The sequence below is a fragment of the Heterostelium album genome (genome assembly GCF_000004825.1).
Source record: "Heterostelium album PN500 unplaced genomic scaffold PPL_scaffold14, whole genome shotgun sequence".
Classification (NCBI taxonomy): domain Eukaryota; phylum Evosea; class Eumycetozoa; order Acytosteliales; family Acytosteliaceae; genus Heterostelium; species Heterostelium album.
In genome coordinates, this window is record NW_008805076.1 from 813,500 (window position 1) to 835,849 (window position 22,350).

Genomic DNA, 22,350 nt, shown 5'->3' on the forward strand with positions numbered 1-22,350 from the left:
CCAGAGTGTGGTGTAAACCCGCCTTCTGAAAAAGAAATTTTTTTCTTTTATCTTTTTTTTTTTTTCAAACCTCCAAAAAGTTTTTGATTTTTTTGTTTGATGATGGTAGGCATCACCCCTTTAGAGCAATGCAACAGTTTTGACGGATCATTAATTATTTTCTAACAAAAAGCTTTTTTTTGTTTTTTTTGTAACCAAATCTAAACAGTTATTTTATTACAAGCAATATCAATCAATACCAATTCATATTGTTTTTTCACAGATTAGGAAATACGAAAATAAATAAACTATATATATATATACACTATATATTCAATTGTTTTAGATTAAAGATTAAAATAGCGATATTTGTTGAGAAATCAGATTTTAAGTAGATTAACGTTAAATTGACTATCAGAATCAACATTAAAGAGGATCATCATAAGTCAAAGGTAGGCTTAAAGACTTCATAATCAGTAGTTACTTTTTTTTTTTTTTGTATTATAAGAGAGAAAAACAATGGTAGATCAGTTCCAAGTTTATAATATCGGTTCACCTATATTCAGTTAATGACGACAACAACAAATAATCTTCATGGTGGATTGTTTGTCATTTTATTACATATTATTACATTCTGTATTAAATTCGAGTCACAAAGACAGCAGTTTTAAATTTAACAACAAGTATTTTTATCATCTTTTGTTTTGTGATGTTGATTGCCATGTTTCAAACAATTGTTACCTCATCAGCTTATCCTCTCTCTCTTTCAATCACTTTATAAAGCATGCCATTCACATCGATGTAATAGGACCATTCGGTCATTCATTTTTATCACACTTGTCAGAAGTGTGAGGCACATAAACTATGTTTGACAGAATTGCTCACAATTTTCAAGTGTCAAATCAAATTCACCTGTGTGTGTGTGTTTTGTTGGTGTCAAATTTTATTTTTATTAATCACAGATGAAAAGGTTTTTTTTATTTGAAATTAATTTAAATTAAACACCCACCAACCGGTTGTAAAGTAATATAACTTGGTCACATGTTAGAGTGCTAAAAGAGCGGCATGATCAATCTGTATTGTCGTCGAAAAATACAAAAATAAATTTCTTTTTTGATAATAATCACCCCAATTCACTATTAATCCACAATAAGATAAATGGTTGTTGTTGAAAACACAAAACAAGAATAAGGTAGAGAAGAGACAAAGCTGCTTTTTTATTTATTTATTTTTTCTTATAATTTGAAAAGAGTTCAACAGCACAAACAATTTAATAGACATTCATATTTATATGATTGAATCTATCAACACTCCTCAAGTTAAAAAATCGATTTTAAAAGCTTTCCTCGATGAATCTCACATTAATCCACACTCTTTAGAAAGTCAGTCTTCCCTCCTCCTTATCTGTATCTTATCTGTGTCTATATCCTTACATCTATAACATCTATCTGTACTACCTATAACACATTGATTTGATTCAAGAGACCAAGTAGTGTATCAGCTAGTCATTCTTAAAACAAAACAAAACAACCATTTCAATCAGAAATTCAATCAAGCTTAAACTATTAAATCACTCAATCAAATTAATCAATCAACCAAACACACTCACACACCCAGCTCACAAACAAAATAATTTCAGCATATCTTTCCTTCAATTTCGACAAAATAACTACTGCAACATTTTTGTTTACCTTCTATATTAATGATTTATTTCCTATTTTAAACAACAAAAACAATAACGATAGTAGTTAGCAACTTAAAAGGTAGTGATCTTCTGAGCTGTAATTATAGCAACATCATTCATTTTAGGTACAGGTTGATTTCGATTTTCACTTATTCTTTTATATTTGTGGTTAAACCATCAAACCAAACTACAGGCATCAAGAGTAACTAGAAAGTTACCAACAATAATAATAATAATAATAACAACATTGGTCTAACAAGATTAATATATCATCGTTTGTCCTTTTACAATAACAGCCTTAATACTTTGACATCAATAACAAACAAACCAAATCAAACCACAAATCTAATAACAAATCATTTCAATCCATCAAATAATTTTACAAACAATTTTATAACTTGGACATCGTTTATCTTTCATCTTTCTTAAAAACCAATCACTTGACTTGCTCCCTGACTGATCAGTTAAGTATGTAAATATATCATTCAATAATAAATCACTCAGGCAACATCAGACCAATAATAAACAGGATTAATAATAACTACTACGATTCAATCGATTATTGATCAAACACAATCATCCAACACTATCTACCACTACCCACCAACTAAATCAACCACATCAATACCAAAACCAAGTACTTTACTACCTTTTAAAAAAAACAATAACAATAACAGCAACAACAAACAATCAAACAAACATTTCAAATTGAAAACAATTTTATATTTATTCCATTTTCCAATTTTCAAAGTTGACATTTTCTCATAATAATCAATATATAATACTGATAGCATTGTTATTGTATAACTATAGTATTGTTTAGTGATACCAAGCAGTCGATCGAACATATATAGACAAAAAAACTTTAAAACTCTGCCTTTAAGAATTGTAAATATCTTGGTAGTAGATGAATAAACATTAGACCAATCCTCATCAGCACCTACCACAACATTATCATCACAATTCATCAGTCATCTTCAATTTTATTTTATATCTATATGTTTACATAAAATAACCACCCCACCATTCATAATAACATCAAGGTATTGAATTTCAAACCATCTATCCCCAACCAATATATAAACAAAAAAAAAACTAATTATATACAATCGACTTTTACTACGATTCAATATATAAATCTACACCATCCAAATTAATCATGTATTATTTACAATAAAATAATAAATATTACTCGTGTTTGTTTGTTGTTGTGTTGCAATTTCAATCCCTCACCCCATCACCACTACTACCACAATAAATACTCACCCACATCAATCAATCATTACCACTACTCCACTTTTTATATTTCCCCATACATAACATAATAGCATCATCGTATAGACTGTTTTACTTATCAAGCAACAAAACTATCCAAACAACCAACCAAAAAAAAATATTATAGAATATACAAATCCACAATATAATAATTTGAACAATTGAAATTATCACTAGTAATACCAACAGCCAATTGTATTAATTAATTCTATGTGTAATATAATGATGATAAATGCATGACTACTATTTTTTCTACCTATCATTTAATATATAAACACTAAAAATAATAATTTCAATCAGTAAATTAATTCAATTGACAAACAAATATCAAAATAATTCAAATTGAATAGTGTTATCGATATTTTAGCGTTATTGAATCAAACATCATAATAATAATAATTATTTTATATCAGAACTAATAAATAAATCTGTTTGTTGTTGTTGATTTTATTTTATTATTAAAAAATAATAAAATAATAAAAAATATAAACATAGAATAGATAGACAGGCAGAATAGAAATTATCTTGTAGTTGATTAATAATTTAAATAGGCATTTTCTCAGTAGGAATCATAATTAATCAATTAAACAAACAAACAAACAGACAATTAAATCAATCAATCTCGTAAAAATGAAATCCAATATCGACAAAAAGACTATCAATCAATCAATCAATCAATTCGATTGTCAAAAATTGTTTCACTCAATCTTGGACATTTTGTTACTTTCAAAGTTGATCCAAATCAGCATTCGATTTAATTATAATATACATGTTTTAATATATATCGTCATTTCTAATATGACTCACTAGATTTAGTTGATATCGCTGATTCTAATTCAGAAATTTACTTTACTATTTTTATTATATTTATACACATAGAAAGAAATTTAATTTAATGATAATTTAATAATAATCAAAAATATTTTTAAATATTAATATATCTAATTAAAAATTTCTAAATACCCTTGGATATTATCTCCAAATATAATAACAACAATAATAATAATACACCATAAAAATCAATATATCACATGTAAGAACTAATATCTAGGCAATGGCAATTTATATCAAAAGCATTACACATTATTTGAAAATAATATTTATAACTTGATAAATTGAAATTCTTTTAATTATTGTGATCCAAACACCTTAATAATATTCTTTTTTTCACCACGCTGACCAGTTATAATCACAATATCCTTTTTTTTTTGTGTGTTTTGATCTTTTTTTTTAATTGGGTCAATCACAGATACAAAAAAAACTACCTTTTTTATTTATTTTAATAATATTGTTTGTTTGGGTGTAATACACATAATAAAAATAACGATAATAATATTTAAATCAAAAAAAACAATAACAATAGTGATCATTTTATTAACTTAATTTGCCTTTAGAATTAATAATAGGTTATTAGATTTAATTTAAAAAAAATAGTAGTTCTCTAAAATCAATCAAGTTTGCACTTTTCAACTAATATATTAATATTATCAACCAATCATTGGAAATCTAAAAATCACACAATCTAAAGTCTTTAGATAATTATATTTAATCAATAATCAAAATCAAATATAGTAATTATAGTTGTTAAACAACACAAACACTTAAACCAACAACATCATCATTTTCCACAATTACCCAATCCAATCAATTACAGTAGTTAGAATATTTTTAAAAATATACTTTAATTTTTTAAAGTAATACAAAAACAATGTTTAATATAAATCCATATAAAGTAAGTAGTATTTATTTATTGAAAATTAAAATATTCTAACAACAAATTTCTTTAAAGAAAAAATCTTTATCGCCTTTTACATCGAGTTCCTCATCATCAAAGGATAAAAAGAAAAAGAAGGAAGAGAAAATATCATCATCACCATCGTCAGCCACTTCAACACCAAACATCAGAGGCGGAGAAAACAGTTTGTCGTTGACTTCCATCTCTGAGATTACGAATTCACTTTCCAACACACACACTCATACAGATACTTCAAACACCAACGAGGAAGTTAGTGAGCAAGGCGATGACTACGATCCATTCCTTTCGATCCTCGAAGAGCCAATCGAGGAGGGTGGCATCGAGAAAGAGACCACCGAGGAGCTACAAGAGATGCTGGCCGTGCTCAAAGGTGTACAGAACGAGTGTAACGTGCTGCTGTTGGGACGTACCGGTGTCGGAAAGTCATCCACCCTCAACACAGTGTTTGGCATCGATATTCCAGTGCACTCCAGTGAGTCTTGTACCCAAGAGCCTTTTACATACAGTCGCAACGTCAATGGATTCAAGCTGAATATCATCGATACACCAGGATTTCTCGATAGTCAGGGTGACGCAGTGGACGCCGCCAACATGTTGAAAATACAAAAATATCTATCGGGCAAAACAATTCACTGCGTTTTGTTTGTTGAGAAATTCACAGAGACGCGTTTCGACGGTGCACATCAACTGGTCATCAATCAATTCACAGAGAAGCTAGGACCACAGCTGTGGCGTAATGCCGCCGTCGTCCTTACCTACGCCAATTCAGTTTTGCCAGATTCATGCTACGACGGATTCGACGAGGAAGACGAAATCGGTCCATGGAAAAAGCACTTGGAGTCGCGTAGTCAGCAGTTTAAAAAATTCTTTTCCGACATTTTCTCAAAGTTGCCACAAGACGATTTCCCACCAAAGAATATTGCAGTGTACGCCATGGAGAACTCAAGACGTTGTCGTCGTAACGAACAGGGTCAACGTATACTTATCGATGGAACCCCATGCTTACACCTCTTGATTAGCGGTCTGCTGCGAATGGTCGATCCAAAGACAGCGTTCCTTTTCATGGGTCATCTCCGTGCAAAGAACAAACCTGGAAAAACACACAAGGGTGATCAACTGGATCGTGAACGTTCCATCTTTGACAATCTCGGTGAAATTCTCAAACTATTTGTAGTGCCACCATTTGATCAACTTGGAAAGGGTCAAGTAGCAAAAATCCTAGAAAGTTGGGGTAAAAAATTGGATAGATATGGTAATCTTCCAAATTTACTCAAGATATAGATTTATTATTATTATTTTCATTATATTATTATTATCATCATCAAACTATTTATATTTATAAATTCTCATATATAATTATTTACGTAATATCACAACAAACTCCAACGGTAAAACAAAAAAAAAAAAAAAAAAAAAAGAAAAAAATAGTTCTACCCCCTCTTTCTTGGATGGTTCACTACTCTCTCTTTGGTTTGTCCAAACATAGACCAAAGCCAGCGATTACACTATGCGTTTACAGTAAACAACGTTTTAAATTTACCTTCCACTCCATAATAATAATTCATCTAAAATTATTTTATAACAAAACCAACATAACTAAAATGACAACCTGTAAATTAATCAAACCCAACTACATTAAATATATTTATAATCTTACTCAATAAATATGGTTTAAATTTGAGTAAATTCAAAATAATTTATTATCTTGCATTAATTAATATTATTTTTCCAATTTTTCATCCCTCATTTTTGATCATCATGATTTATAAGTTTCACCACCAAATATTGGTAAATAAATATATGGCAACATTACAACCAAAATATCAACAAATGCAAGCAGTAATTCAAATAGATCCTAAAGTAAACTAGGAGAATTCACTTTCTGGTGCAAGAAAGTCGAAAGCAAGTTTTTTTTCTTCAAGCATTCAGTTAGAGAAATTTGTTATAAATCTAGAGAATTGGATAAAAGGAGCTGCTACAGTATCACCACAGTATCACTCGACTCACTTAATAGCTGCAGCTCGAATACTCGATAGCTGGAAACTATCAAACTCTCATTTTAATCTAGAGTTATCTGGCCTCGATCTCTCTTCATTGCCAATTGGAATAGGACAATTCAAATCTTCGGTCACAGAGATTGATTTAAGCAACAATCTCTTTACAGAGTTCCTAAGGAGTTTTTGGAGTTCACCAGTCATCTACATGCACTTGATCTATCAAATAATCAATTGAAATAGATACCAAGAAAATTCTACAAACTCTCTAACATTTATTTCCTTGATCTCAGTCGTAATCAGCTAACAACACTCCCAGAGAAATTACCGAGATGAGGACTTCGTTTTCTGTTCTAGATTACAATCGTATCACTCTATTCCCCATGGATTTCACAAACTTTCACTATACAAAGATGCATTATCAAGTGACTTATCATCCATTACATCGAAAATGGCGAGATATTCTCTTTACGGAACAAATCAAAGTGACCGCTGGCCTTCATACACTCTCTCTGTTGCACAATGGTATTCAGACTGCCAATCTTCCAGTTGAAATACTAATGAGAAAGATACAACATCTTTATCTTAATATCAATGAGTTTACTGATTTACCACCAATGAAATTCCTTGATGTATGCTACCTTAACATTTCAAACAATCGACTCACCACATTGCCACCTGCAAAACATCAAAGTATAGTATATTCAATTAATGCATCAAATTACCAATATTCCCTTAGATCAAAAATGGATAAAGCATATAGTATCCTATAGCATTAAAGGAAATCCAATCTACCATTTAAATCTATTACAACTACCTGGGATTTTTCTATTTATTCATACAACCCATGATAAATTAAATAGAATTTAATCTAATGTACATTAAATAAATGATTAAAAAAGATTTCTTAATCATCAAAAGAGCAATCTGACAGAAGAGCTATTTTTATTAATTTATTACTCTCAGACTTCATATCACTATAAACTCTACATTAACAAATCACACTATCTTTGCAGGTCAAAACTTCTAGCAATTGATTAACAAAGGTTTATTGTAGAAACAAAGTTGTTATTTTTAGCTCCACTCTCAATTAATTAAGCTATTAATTTAGATAAATATGATATTAATAAAGTGTAAGAGCAATGGGAATGATGTATCATGTGATGACAGATTACTTTATAGTAAGTTACTCTATAACAGTAAAGCTATATTGATGTAAGTACTCTACAATTAGTTTTATGTCTATGTATCGAAATCGAATGAATCATATGATGGTTGGGCTGTCAATGATAAAGTGTCTTGAGAAAAAGCAATCATTGGATAATATATATATGATTTTCGATAAATAGATCAACCACATACTATATACATCATTTCTATTATTATCAGGGTATTTTATTGGTGGAGTGAAGTAATTATTAGATAGCACAATACTCGATCCATAAGATGTTCACTATGTGTATAAATAAATCATTATAAAACAAAGACACGACAACCAACCAAAAAATCCTACAACCATAATATATTACATTTATTTAGTAAATAATAAAAATAAATAATCTATTTTTATATTATTTATTTCATCTACCAGACATATATCAATGAAAATGAAGGTAGCTATAATTGACAGGTTTGTGCTTTAAAAATTTTATATTATCAAAGTAACCAATTTAGTGTGAGTGTGTTATTTAATAGTTAGTGACTACTATTTTTATTGTGAAAGTGAACGGGCAATATAATTATTAAATACACATGATGATGTAAAAGGTGGAATATCAAAAAAACATGTTCGACATCAGCATTAAAAAAAAACAATATGGATAATTTTTTTGTGTGTGTGTGTGGTGTCGATTAATTTGTCTAATTTTTAAATCATCAAGTGATAGCAATAACACAAAGTAGTGTGTAAACACACACAGTAAAAGATGTAATGTGAAAAGGTATAAAGTATTATACCCACACCAACATTATATAAGTCAAAGATATTACAGTATACAAGCAATAATAAAAGATGCGTTTGGGTTATGATATATTATATGGTTCACACAATCACAATCACAATCACAATCACACTTGATCAAGGTGTGAACAACACACTTACCACCACTATATTTAATATTTATTGTACAAACATAACAAACAAACACCATTAACAAAAAAATCAATCATCTTTTGCTGTTAATCTACCTACCTTTGACCACCTTTGTCAAGAAAAAAAAATATATATATTTATAAAATATTTAGTTGTTGGTCATCAACATCATCAGCAACAACAACAACAGCATCATCATCAACATAATCAGCGTTATCAACATCATAAATGGGTGTATGTTTGCCTTGTTTTACTTTCAATATGATCCGACCTCAATATCTATATGTATATATAAAAGCAGACATATAAACCACGTGTGGTGGTTTCGTTCTCAAAAGTAAGCTACTGTTGTCAACTTCTGTTGAGTAGGCAACTTATATTTCTCGTCGTAGTTACTTTACTTACAGAGCATTGATTAAAGTACAAACCTTCTAATCAAGAGCAGTTCCCACCATTTATCAATAATATTCTTTCCTTTATGTCATGACAAAGAGTAAGTGAAACCACCATATGGGTTGAGTTCATTAGATTTAAATATATTTTGATGATAATGTACACACCCACTTCTGATGTTATAGATCAAATTGATACTACACCTTGTTACATATCATTTGTTTGGTAGAGAGTGTGTGGAGTGGAGTGAGAATGTGCACACTTGTTGGAATAAGTGATGATTTATTAATATCATTTTCATTTCCATTTGACAATTTATTTTAATTATTTGTTTTGTTTAGGAAGAGAGATTAGTGTTTTTTAAACAAGTTATATTTTATTTTGATTGATTGATTTAGTAATAATCAATCAACCTTTTTATTTCAAAAAAAAAAAAAAAACAACCAAACAAACCAAACAAACAAACAATTTTAATAATAAAAACTATTCAATAGTTTAGAATCGCATACACATCTTAAACTTTGACCAGACTGTTGTTGTTACAGCACCAAACACACACCCACATCACCTATATATTATAACATTTACTTTTAAATTAACTTTCAATCAATAATTAATTTAAAATAATCAATCATTTCCACCACTTTCCAGCTCAGCTCACCTGTTCAGTATTAGTATCTCAACAACAACTGGAACCAACGCTTGTGGCTACATTTATGATTCACTCCACCTCCTTCCTTTGAAAATCTAATCTTACACCCACTACATTCACCAATAGCAACAAGTTTTAATATTACTTTTTCAATTGTTGTTTTTTTATTATTATTATAATTTTAAGAGATAATACAAGTTATAAATTCCAAAATAAATCACTCCACTTGATAATTGTTTTAATTTTTATTCTAAATAGTCGTTGGTTGATACTACTACTTTCAACTTCTTCAACAATTTATCATTATACAATTGTTTATTTCCTAAAATATAACATAGATCAATATTTAATACTTTTAAAGAGTATTAAATTCCAATCTTTAAATATATATATAATTAAATTTCGGTATTTACTTTTTTTATATTATATCAATTTATATATATATTACAATTCAAAAAAAATGTTAAATCATAACTTGTCAACAGTTCCAGCTTTAACATCTAATTTATCATCATCATCGCTATCGATTTTTTCTCCAGAAATGAATAATTTCCAACTATTAGAATATTTCATATTAAGAGAGGTTGACCAATGTAAAAGTTGGTCCACTTTATTCAGACTAAATTCACCGTCAACCGATTTAATGTCACAGTTTCTCAGCAATGACGCTTGTCGAACATATATCTCCAAGTTTGTTTTGCCCATCGTTTTGATGGTAGAGAAATCGAATACAGACAACATTGTTCCACGTGAAGTTGCCTTGAAAACCATAAAACAAGTGACACAGAGCATCGGCCAATGTCCCGAAATAATAATGAGCATCTCCAATTCATTGCGCCGTATAGTTTCAATCAAGTTCCCGAACCACTGGAATATTGCAGTTGCCAGTTTCATATTCCTTCGATCGATATCACCTGCAATCGTTACCCCAGAGAAAATAGGTATCAAGTGTAAGAAGCTCACTGACAAGCAAAGAGACTTGAAGTTGAGCATTGTGAAATCACTGCAAGAATTGGTAAACTCATCCATTTCAAAACCAACTTCATCGTCGTCGCTGTCCTCACTCGAAGAAGAGGCATGCTGCGAAACCGACGGCAAAGACAAAGACTTGACCGACTACTTTAACCGAATTTCAGTAACACCAAACAACCCCGACAGAACACAACGATTTAAAATTTCACCACAATATAGAAACAAATCAACCTACAATTTAAAGCAATACGTTAATGACTCTCGAAATGAAGAGAACCTAAATGACCCGGTCCTACTAAAAGTTGAAGAAGTACTTTTGGCAATCGAGGAGAAACAATCGTTTATGAAAAAATTGAAAAAGATATTCAAATAATAATCATATAAATAATATAAATTTTTTTTATATTGTATCAATTAATATAATATTTTTTAATTATATTAATATTTTAAAATTAAAATAAAAAAATTATTGTACATACAATGTTTTTAAATGTGTTTAGTTTATTTTTTGTTGTTGAACAAAAAAAATGGTGAGTGTAACAATAAAAAAATTTAACAATAATAATCAACGATTTAAAGTTGTTTCTCAAATCGCAACACTCGACGAGATGACATTTGTTTATCATATTGAACGTCATGTTATTAATTGAAATAATTCCCCAAAGACTAAAGTGAGGGACCCGACGCAAATTGAAAGGACACTTGTTTTAATGAAGTTCATCACCTCCGGTGGGCTTTTAACAATCTAAAATTCGATCAATATAATCAGGATGCAAAAATAGAATGGGTTAATATGGGCTGTGTTTAAACCACACACTTGTGTTTGTTGCTCTCAATTTAAAAGATTAAAGGTTGTGTGGTTATGAAAAATAAAAAAAAAGTGTAAAGTGGATTTATGATGAAGTTGTGGGTTGATATAATTGGCTTGTTTTTACCCCACCACACTTGTAATTGGGAAGCTTGTTTCAATCAAAAAAACTCAACTCTCTAAAGGAGCTCCATTTTTAAGTTGGTACTTATTAGGCAATAAATTATCTCCCTGTGATAACTAAAGATATATTACCACTTTTTTAAATAAGAACAATGAAATTAGCAAAGTGATATCAATGTCTTTTTAATACCAAAAAGAAATTAATTTTAACTATTTTTAAACTGGAACTCAACTCTTAGGTTCACTATTTAAACTTCATTTAAAATCATCTTTTGATCAAGTTATAATGATTAAACAACTCATATTTAAAAAAACATCTTTATACTTATAAAATTATATATATTTATACAAACAAAACTTTATCTTTTTATTTTTATTTTTATTCAACAGAATTATACATATTTTTTATACGAATTTTATTATTACTTTATATCATTACCATATATCATTACTTTATATTATTACTTTATATAATTACAATTACAACCATATATCCATTATAATATAATATAAATATATAATACGAATTTTTCCCCTTTAATAAAATGAATTTATCATATATTCTAAATCCAATAAGTATACCTAATATGTATAACATATCGAAAACCGATAACGATATATTTATTATGGAAAAGTCCAAAGTCAATAGTGAATCTCTAGTAGCCAAGGAGATGTTAGTAAAAAACCAAACCCCATCAAAAGTCCAAATAAAACCAAACTTTTTATATAACTGGTCCCCAGTTCAAGTGGAAATTCTCATCAGAATGGTCATAGAGTGTGACTTCTACAGTCTAGATCCAATGGAGAGAAGAAATCAATGGGAAAAAATAGCAAAGTCCCTTAATAGAACTGTACCAGCCGTCAGAGCCAAATTCAGCCGACTGAAATTGGATAGCAAATTAAAACAAGCAGCTTTATAAATATATAGTATTTCTTTTAATAACAATAATAATATCATATAGTATTTATTTTAATTTTTTCTCAATTTATTTTATTTAATAAACAAAGAGTATAATTGTTTTTTATGTGTTAATTTCAATTATTATCTATTTAAAGCATAGATCTTTTTCTTTTTAATTAATTTAGACTTTATATCAATCTAAAACAATAAAATCTTTAATTTACAGATTTTGTACTAAATTTGGAAGAATCATAAATAAATTAGTATATTTTTTGTCACAGATTCAATTTGGAAAATAACAAATTTATGAGATATCTTGAATCACCAATATTAATGAGACCTACGCCAAATTTTTAACAGATCTTGTCGATAATATTTCAATCTTAACCCATCAAATGTGGTTGCTACACATCTACAGATAGATAATCATTTTTTTTCGTTCAATCAAAAATAAATATTTTTAACATTTAAATTCTTTTTTAATTAAAAATTTTTTTGTCAGGTTTTTCAACCGATTTGTTACCCCCCATAAAGTGATAGTAATAAAATAAAATATCAAACACTCTTTATCAGTATGACATTTATATTTCGTTGTATCTTTATCTGTAACATATCTTTTACAATAGATTAACCCATTATTCACCTCTCAATTGTAATTGTAATCGAATTGTTCCTTTATCCAGTTTTCAATCCACTGCTCACTTGAACAAAAAATAATTAATAAATAATAACAATTGTTATTTTTATATATTATTATATTAGTGACAACATACAAAACATCAATACCATTATTAATTATAAAATGATATCATAAACTAATTAATTCTATTCGTAATAAATAATGGTAAATTGATGGAAATTAAAACATTGTCATTTTTATAATGGACTATCTTCTTGATTTGGAAAGGACATATCACGTGGAAAACAATTGAAATCAATACAATGTTTTGCTAGTTTAACATGAGCAAATAGAGAAATAAAATAAATAAGAGTCATTTCATATCTAAGGACATTCTATTTAGAATAAAATCATTAAAATAATACAAGGTTTCTATTATTATTTATTTATAACAATGAAAATTTCAATACATATCTCAATCTTTACTTTGGTTTTAATTTCCATCCTATTTTTCTTTGGCTCTGCCAAAGGTTATGCAGAAGAAGATAATTGTCCAAAGAACGCTTGTTGTTTTTTTAGTCGATCACAATTTAGAGGATCCAAATTCATATGGTACAAGCGCGATGGTACAGTCGATTTACCAAATGACCATTCCGGTCATGTAGGTTCCTACATTGCAAATATCGAATGCTGTCTACACTCCAACGAAAATGAAAAATACCATATTCGTGGTTTGAAATTAGACTACACTAGAGAGAGAGGTGCAGTATTATCCAACAGAGTATCTGATAGATGTTAAATAAAACCATTATAAATATTAAAATATTTGGTACATTTTTCCATTTTTATTTAAGTTTCTGTTTTGTTTTGAAAATACACAAATCACAATTAACTATTTACTCTCTTTTCTTCTTGTTATTGATCATTATTTTTTATCTATTTCTAAGATGAACCACTAATAGACCACCTTGATCTTGGAAAGTAAGTTTACATTCTTTCAACAATGAAATTAAAGCAGGTTTAATTTTGGCGACACCACCTTGACTGTGATTTCCAAGTCCGCATATAAACTCAATGGTTTTTGGTCTCTCTTCATTTCCTTGATACTCGCCATTGGTGTGAACATCCAAAATCTGACTGACCATCTCCAAAGCCTCTGTGACATGCAAACCATGTAAATCGATCTTTAATGAATCTCCAATACGTGAATTACTAAATAAAATAATTTGTAAATAAAAATAGTTGATTAATAAATATAAAACTACTATTATAATTCATTATAATAATAACTTACCATGATAAGAAAATTTGATTGGATGCATTTGCATTACATTCCTTTACTAAACGGTCGTAGTATCTACCTTGTTCAGATAAACCTCTGGCTTCTGCTGCCTTTCCAGCCATGTATGCCGCGGCAGCTTGTTGGAAGAATGTATTTCTTAGAGCAGCATAACGATTTGCCTCTGCACGGTATTGTTGATAATCCTTCCTGTTCATATCGGTATTTTTATTCTTCTGCTTGGATTTGTTGATCGGAGAAGTTGGCTGCACTCTTTGGAACTTAGCATCAGCCTCATTCTTTTCACCTGCATAGATCTCAACCTTGTTTGGACCGGTTGGAATAATATTGACTCTATCTTGTAACTGTTGCATCTGTTGTTGATATTGCATCTGCTGTTGATATTGCATATGTTGGTTATAATTCAAATATTGCATCTGTTGCATCTGTTGTTGATACTGCATCTGTTGTTGTTGCATCTGTTGTTGTTGAATCTGGTCCAAAGGCAATGGTGAAAAATTACCGTTATTGTTAATATTGTTATTATTAATATTATTAATATTGTTGTTGGTATTGTTGTTTGTATTGTTGGTATTATTTGTATGGTTGATTTTCTTTAATACATCGGTTTGTTGTTGTTGCTGTTGTTGCTGCTTGATCTTTGTTGCCAAGTTCTTGACTTGAGCACCACCCAACTCTTGTTTGCTCATTTCACTGAGAGAACGCCATGATGACTGGAAGTTATTGTTGGTTTGAGCGTAGATAGACCGAATAAGCTCTGGCTCCAACAATGAGAATTCCTTCAAGAGAATATTTAACTTCTTGTCGTCAGCCTTTGATTTCTTCTTCATCTTGGCCATCTCCAATATATCATCTGCATGAACATCACCGAAATCCTCATCTACCAATGCATTCTTTTCCTCAAGCTCTTGTTGTAGCAATTGTTGTTTTGTCTTATTACCTTTAGTGGTTGTTGTATGTACATATTTATATGGTGAACTAACTTCATTTGCACTCTTTGCCTTTTGCTCTTTGATAATATCATCAAGACTTTCAGTTGGTCTAGATTGTTGTTGTTGCTGTTGTTGTTTGTTCTTCTGATTGATTAATGGTACAGGTGTTTTAACCTTATTATTATTTGGTTGTTGTTGTTTTGGTACTTCTTTCTTTGGTTGTTGTTGTTGTTGTTGCTTTAATTGTTGTTGTTGCTGTTGCTGTTGCTGTTGTTGTTGTTGTTGTTGCAGCTGTTGTTGTTTCTGTTGTTGAGCAATCAAATCTTGTTCTTTCTTTAACTGCATCTGTTGTTTATGTTCACTTAATACAATGACAATACTTTCATCTAGCAATGCATTGGATGCTTTCTCGATATCGAAACCGTTCATCTCCAATACCAAGGCAATGTCAAGTCGTGAGAAATCAACGAAAAGCTCTTGAAGTTGACGTATCATCTCTGGATAGTTTGATTCACTTGTCGATACTGGCTGCTGATCTACTGTGGGTTCTTCAACTACTTCGGGAACTTCAGCTACTGGAGTACCATAATCATAACTACTACCCTCTGCCGCTCCAATTTGATATGCATCCGGTACTCCATACAATTGTTGCATCTGCAGTTGTTGTTCCAATGCTTTTTGTTTTTCTTTTTCTTTCTTTTTTAATCTCTTCTTTGCTGATGCTGATAATACAGTATTATTATTATTATTATTATTACTATTACTATTATTATTATTGTTGTTATTATTATTATTATTATTATTGTTATTATTATTATAGTTCTTATTATAATTTTTATTGTAATCTTTGTTGTAATTCTTGTTATTACCATTGATATGGTTATTATTGGATGTGCTGGTTGTTGTTGTTGTTGTAGTTGATGAATAATCATCATCAGAGATTGACAGTTTCTCTAATTTAGACATATCAGATGGATAGTCAGGGAAGGCACCACTATCATCACCATTGTTACTATCGTCATAATGAAACTCTAACATTGTCTGTACAACCTTTGACACATCTCCTTTGAATTCGATCAACATACACTCCAAAGTATCAAATTCAATGTCCGGTAACAATGTTACCAAGAAATCCATTGAGTTCTTATCGATTTGTATTACTTCTGGTTCTGGTGTTTGTATCTGTTGTTGCTGTTGTTCTTTTTGTTGTTGTTGTTGCTGTTGTTTATTTGATGAATATGGATTATTGCTATTCTGTTGTTGTTGTTGTTGTTGCTTCTGTGATGGGTATTGATTATTGCTCATCTGTTGTTGTTGTTGGTGTTGCTGTGATGGATATTGACGTTGATATTGATACTGTTGCTGTTGTTGCGGTTGCGGTTGCGGTTGAATGTACATATTGTTTTTAACAGTAGTATTGGTGGTGGTTGTTGTTGTAGTTGTTGTAGGTGAAGACATCATCGACTTTGGTGAATTTCTTTGATAGAACTTTTCAAAAGATGATTCATCGATTGACATATCAGGAAAGTAGTCTCTCGATATAGGATACATATAATGTGATTGATCCGGCAATTTAGGTGGTTTACCACCTAAATAAGGACTATTATTACTCATTGTTGTTTTTTAAATCTATGTTTATTCTCTTATCTTATTATTGTCTATGAATTGACTATGATTCAGTTATTGATTGGTTTAATTATCAATTTTTTTTAATTATTACTCTTTTTTTGTTTTTTAGAAAAATAAATTTAAAAGGACGAGAACAACTTTTTGTAAGACGGAATTTGACTCTACAAAGATTTGCTTAACTCATACAAACAAGTTTTTGTTCTTAATCTTTTTAAAAAAAAAAAAATAAAAAAAAAATAATTCAACTGAATATTAATCGTTGTTTGTGTATGTGTGTGTTCAGTTTTAATAAATGATACTAATAATAGCGAGAAGGTACTAGATCAACAAGAAAGAGAATGAGAGCTTATTAAAAATAATGAAGTTTGTTATTTTTATTTTATTAATAATAAAACTCAGTAAAAATATTATTATTCTTAAATATGTAAAACTTTGATATAGTTATTATTCTTTATTAGTTTGTATGGTTGATGTGTGTCTCTTTAATTTTGCCTCCATTCGCTTGGCATCCTTTTTGAATTTTCTCTTTTTCATAAATAATACAGTTGCAGTTGCTAACGCTGCTATCAAAACAACACCTCCAACTACAACTCCAACAATAATCTTCCATGTATTCGATGACTTTTCACCACATGTTTTCTCTTGGTTGTCGACGTTGACTAAAGCACTAAAGTCTGGGTCAATCAAACATTCTCTACACATTGGAATATTGATACCAAGTAGAACATGACTTTCACTGGCGTTCGGTGATATAGTTTGGTTGATAAGTTGAACAGAAGAATAGGTGGGTCTTCCATTGGAAACTGCAATATTGGTGAATCTTCCGAAGAACTCTACATCGTTGCTAAAAACGCGGAGGAATTGAACTGTTATGTCATCTTTATCCTTGGTAATTGAAATCGGTTCATTCGAACAGGAATCTAAACTTAAAGGTGACCTGTAAACAACTCTAAGATGTGAAAGCGAAGTCTGATAGACCCATCCAGTAATATTGACGGAAATCTTGATGGAATTGGGTGCCAAGTCAATTACTTGTCCTCCAAATCCAATTTCTACAGAGGTCGATGTGTTTGTAATTAGAACTACCGATTCAATTGAAAGATTAGCGACTTGATTTCTGGTGTCAAACACATAGTATACTGATGATAGACCATCTACATTGGTGATTTGATCTATTGTCCAATTGCTAGTCATCGGTATTTCCTTTAGAATAGCTTCGGTATCATCAATCTCTTGAATTGCAACAATCGAGAAATCAAAGTTGAATCCTTTGTAATTGATTGAAGCTGATGGCGTTGTATTGTTGACATTGATGTTTGGACCAGTTGCAATTTGTTGATTACATTTGACACCATAGTAACCACTTCCTTTGTCACATACACATTTTCCTTCTTCACTACACTGTCCATGCCCAGAACAATTTTCATAGATTCTCTTACAATAGTCAATGGTGTCCTCAGGTGGAGGAAGAATTACCACAACCGAGTTGGATACAAAGTAGAATCCACGGTCAGAGACATTGAGAGATTGGTAACCGACTGAAAAAGGTCCTTCAATGTAGCATGTGATAAAGAAGGGGCCATCGTCAGTCTTTAAACAAGGTTTGCCTCCAATCATGGTAGAAGTATTGCTTGTACCTGAGAAACTACCAGAGAGAGTGACAACACCTCCATCTACCGTAAGTCCAGACGCTGCGGTTACAATAGGGAATTCCAAAACTAAATTAGAATTTACCGAGACTGCGCTGTAAGGATCACTAATTGTAATATTCTTTAGACCACCTTGGACTGGATCACATAAACTATCGTATTTATAAATATCTGGTGGACCAATTGCCAAATTCGAAGTTGGTGGAGAGAGTGCCAATCCTACTGAAACACACTGTGCCCCATCTAACCAATAGTCTAAATACATATTGAAACCAAAGGTTAAATTGAGCGTTGATTGAATGAAAACACCACTTGGAGTTTGGTATAGGCTGGCCTCTAGTATAACGATACTTCTAATTTCCCAAGTGATATCAATCGATACATTCGCGGCGATAGAGAGTACAACATTTGCTTTATTCGGCAAACCAGTAATATTAAACAAGAATTTCTCGTTGATCTTCAATAATGTAAGTCTTGGGTCATAGTCATTTCGGTAAGCCCAACCCAAATTACTTCCAACAATTGTAATCTTATTAGGATCATAAGTTACATAATGCTTGGTATAATTTAATTCTAAAATGAAGAAGATTTAATTAATATTGCTAATTTGCTATGAATAGAATAGAAATACTTACTACATGAATATGTAGAAGGATTAAATGTTTGAAAGAAAGGGGTACTTCTAAAATCAGAAGCACCAGGTACATTATATGCTTTTAAATAGCATTTGAAACATTCTGGAATATCTTGAAGAGAGGTAGATTGTGCTAATATAGCTGTAGCATGACATGCTTCATCTGTGATGTTAGTTATACCAACGTTGCCACCAATATTGATTGAGTTAAATATTGAATCATAATAAGAATCTGGAACTGTACCACTAAGATTATTACCAAACAATGATAATGAAGCAGATCTAGTAAATGGGGTTTGTACAGTAAAGATTGGGAATGTCGCAAGATTTGAATAAGAATATCCACTATAATAATAATTTAAAAAGTTAATAATGAAAAAATCAAGAATAGTTTGATATTTTTTTTTTTATAATTTACATTGAAGCTGTCTTATTTGAAATGACAGAGTATGGGAAATCAGAAAATACATTATTACGTGAAGAACTAAATATACTATATTTATATAAAGTTTTCATTATGCAATGTTAAAACTCAAATAATATTTAATATTATATATATTTAATTTTAACATACCCCAAACTATATATTGAAAGATTCTGAGGTGAAAAAGATGATATCGGACCATTAATATCTAATAAATAGAAAGCGTCCGCCTTTGAACCACTTAAAGTAAAACCAGGAGGAGTGACAGTACTTTCTGTGTAACTATATACTTGACTATAAAAGGTTTTAATTAATTATTTAAATTTGTTAAATTATTAAATAAATATTGCTTGGTATTATTTTTTAAACTTACAGTGATTTTAAATATGTTGTATCAATATTTATAAAAGTATTCTTATTAAACAAAGTAAGAGTCCTATAGTGTTTAAATAAGAATTGTTAAAAAAATAAAATATAAAAAAAAGGAAAATCTATGATAATTACAAAACAAGAGGAGTTTGAATATTTGGCATTAATATACTTGAATCAAAAGTGATAGAGGTATCATTCATTCCTAAACCGATATTCCTAAATACATTTTTAATATTATATTAATATTATCTCTTTTTAATATTTAAAGATATACTACCTACAAATAAGAAATTCTAGAAACTGCATTTGGGTTGTATTCTAATGATAACAAAGGACTCAATGCAAGACTTTTTGAAAAATAGTAAAATTTTCATTAGAAATTGATTTATCAATCTTATAAATATTATTATTCCTTACTTTAGACTAGATAAAAAATAGGGGGGATGAAGTATATAGTTAGGTACCACTGTAAGTGACTTTGCACTTAGTGTTAGAGAAGTCAGTAAAGGAAGCTGACTTATAGCTGGTGGAATAGTGGTCATTTCATGGTCAACATGGACGAGATAATTTAAAGCCGGGAATCCAATCGGTTTAATTAAATTGATTAAACTTAAAGTTGGATCATAGATGGAAATCTGTTTTTTGTTAAATGAGAATCTGGTCATCTTTGGGAAAGTAAAAGTATCAAGAGTCTTATTTGGTTGTCCATTGTCAACAAACGGGCTATTATCATCTTCAAAATAACTGTGTTTGATGAAATAGAATTAATAATTAATTTTTTGTAAATACTATTATTCCAATAAACAAATACCTACATTTCTGTGATAGAGTTACTAATATCACATTTTATTGTGATTCCTCCAGTTAGTGCACCACATTGCAAATTCAAAATGTTGAAATTTATCTTGTATTGTTGAATAATCCAATTGACAGAAGAAACTAAAGATGAAAAAATTTAAAAATTATTAACAATTTTTATTTTTTAAATTATAAAAATTACTATTCGGATATAAACTTACTTTCTTCTTGGGAAATACCATTTACCAAATAAAGATTCAAAAAACTTAAAAAAAGTAATAAATAAAAGATATTTTTCATTTTAGTATCGACCTTCTGTTTACGAAAAAATAAATAATGTGATCTTTTTTTTTTGTAACCAATTATCAAGATTAAGATGGTGGAATTTAAAAAAATTAATAAAATGTACTTTGAAAACCGAAAAGAATCAAGATATTAATAAAAAACTGATCAAAAAATCTGATAATTCCTTAAAGTTTTAAAGAACTGCACCCCGCCTGGAATGTCTTCAAAAATAATAAAAAAAATAAAAAAAAACCATCAAACCCCAAATTTTGGTTTTTCTTCGTTTCAATTATCCTAATTTGGAACAAAAAAAAAAGTTTAAAAAAAAATAAAACAGAATCAAGAGTTCAGCCTGTTTTTAAATCATAATCTATTATTAAACAACCTCAAACACTTCTTTTGCAGAACTTAAAGAAACGATTAAAATAATCTCAATTAGACAAAGAGAATATAATGTGTTCAATTAAATTTAACAGCTTTATAAATTTTTTTTGTTTTTTTTTTAGTTTACAATGTTCTTCATTTTTAATAGTAGAATGAGGGACAAAAATTTAAAATAACCTGGTTTCATTGTAATAACCAAATTTGAGCCATCAGATAATAGCTATTGAACAAAATGTAAACGACTTCATTGTAACAAAAACAGTAACAAAACATCACACCCTTCAGATAGATAATGAATTATTTAATAAAAAGCCTAGAAATAGAAATAATATATTAGAAATCAATATTTTAATAGATACGTTACAATGCATATATCTACAGAATTTATAGAAAATGATAATGAAATGTTATAAATAATTTTGATTACCAAATAAAACATTTAACAACTTGACTTTATTTGGATTAAAGATTTAATAGTTTTAAAAGTAAAATCTTTAAATATCAATTGATAATGGGGATTGTAATACAAAAATTTTAAATTTTATATATTGTGGGTTATACAATATTTTTTATCTATAACTCAAAATTAATGGACAAACTATATTATTATGGAGTTAAATTGATTAGAGAATATGTAAAGAGAAAAGACAAGTATAAATAGGAATGGTTTATATTGGATAAACTCATAACATTCT

The 22,350-nt window shown here is 29.4% G+C and overlaps 7 protein-coding genes across 7 annotated transcripts; 5 read left to right on the forward strand and 2 right to left on the reverse strand.

Moving 5' to 3' along the window:
- Positions 1–1,270: 1,270 nt before the first annotated feature.
- On the forward strand, positions 1,271–5,975 carry gtpA (GTP-binding protein; the record flags this gene model as incomplete). Its single annotated transcript, XM_020581427.1, has 5 exons — positions 1,271–1,361; positions 2,193–2,300; positions 2,586–2,706; positions 4,634–4,670; positions 4,728–5,975. The coding sequence occupies 5 exons, from the start codon at positions 1,271–1,273 to the stop codon at positions 5,973–5,975; spliced, it is 1,605 nt and encodes a 534-aa protein (XP_020428214.1).
- A 519-nt stretch (positions 5,976–6,494) lies between these two features.
- On the forward strand, positions 6,495–9,215 carry PPL_10660 (uncharacterized protein; the record flags this gene model as incomplete). Its single annotated transcript, XM_020581428.1, has 8 exons — positions 6,495–6,533; positions 6,617–6,685; positions 7,102–7,443; positions 7,821–7,903; positions 8,078–8,099; positions 8,280–8,301; positions 8,933–9,014; positions 9,188–9,215. 8 exons carry the CDS (start codon positions 6,495–6,497, stop codon positions 9,213–9,215), a joined length of 687 nt encoding a protein of 228 aa, XP_020428215.1.
- A 1,070-nt stretch (positions 9,216–10,285) lies between these two features.
- Positions 10,286–11,170, forward strand: PPL_10661 (uncharacterized protein; the record flags this gene model as incomplete). Its single annotated transcript, XM_020581429.1, has 1 exon — positions 10,286–11,170. The coding sequence occupies one exon, from the start codon at positions 10,286–10,288 to the stop codon at positions 11,168–11,170; it is 885 nt and encodes a 294-aa protein (XP_020428216.1).
- Positions 11,171–12,273: 1,103 nt separating this feature from the next.
- PPL_10662 (SANT/Myb-like DNA-binding domain-containing protein) lies at positions 12,274–12,648 on the forward strand (the record flags this gene model as incomplete). The annotated part of the gene is made up of 1 exon (XM_020581430.1): positions 12,274–12,648. The coding sequence occupies one exon, from the start codon at positions 12,274–12,276 to the stop codon at positions 12,646–12,648; it is 375 nt and encodes a 124-aa protein (XP_020428217.1).
- A 1,054-nt stretch (positions 12,649–13,702) lies between these two features.
- Positions 13,703–14,047, forward strand: PPL_10663 (uncharacterized protein; the record flags this gene model as incomplete). The annotated part of the gene is made up of 1 exon (XM_020581431.1): positions 13,703–14,047. One exon carries the CDS (start codon positions 13,703–13,705, stop codon positions 14,045–14,047), a length of 345 nt encoding a protein of 114 aa, XP_020428218.1.
- Positions 14,048–14,180: 133 nt separating this feature from the next.
- Positions 14,181–17,094, reverse strand: PPL_10664 (small MutS related family protein; the record flags this gene model as incomplete). The annotated part of the gene is made up of 2 exons (XM_020581432.1): positions 14,181–14,460; positions 14,543–17,094. 2 exons carry the CDS (start codon positions 17,092–17,094, stop codon positions 14,181–14,183), a joined length of 2,832 nt encoding a protein of 943 aa, XP_020428219.1.
- A 459-nt stretch (positions 17,095–17,553) lies between these two features.
- On the reverse strand, positions 17,554–21,842 carry PPL_10665 (calcium-binding EGF-like domain-containing protein; the record flags this gene model as incomplete). Its single annotated transcript, XM_020581433.1, has 11 exons — positions 17,554–19,331; positions 19,394–19,737; positions 19,811–19,885; positions 19,967–20,110; positions 20,190–20,252; positions 20,321–20,404; positions 20,470–20,535; positions 20,666–20,932; positions 21,004–21,127; positions 21,233–21,251; positions 21,783–21,842. The coding sequence occupies 11 exons, from the start codon at positions 21,840–21,842 to the stop codon at positions 17,554–17,556; spliced, it is 3,024 nt and encodes a 1,007-aa protein (XP_020428220.1).
- Positions 21,843–22,350: the final 508 nt, after the last annotated feature.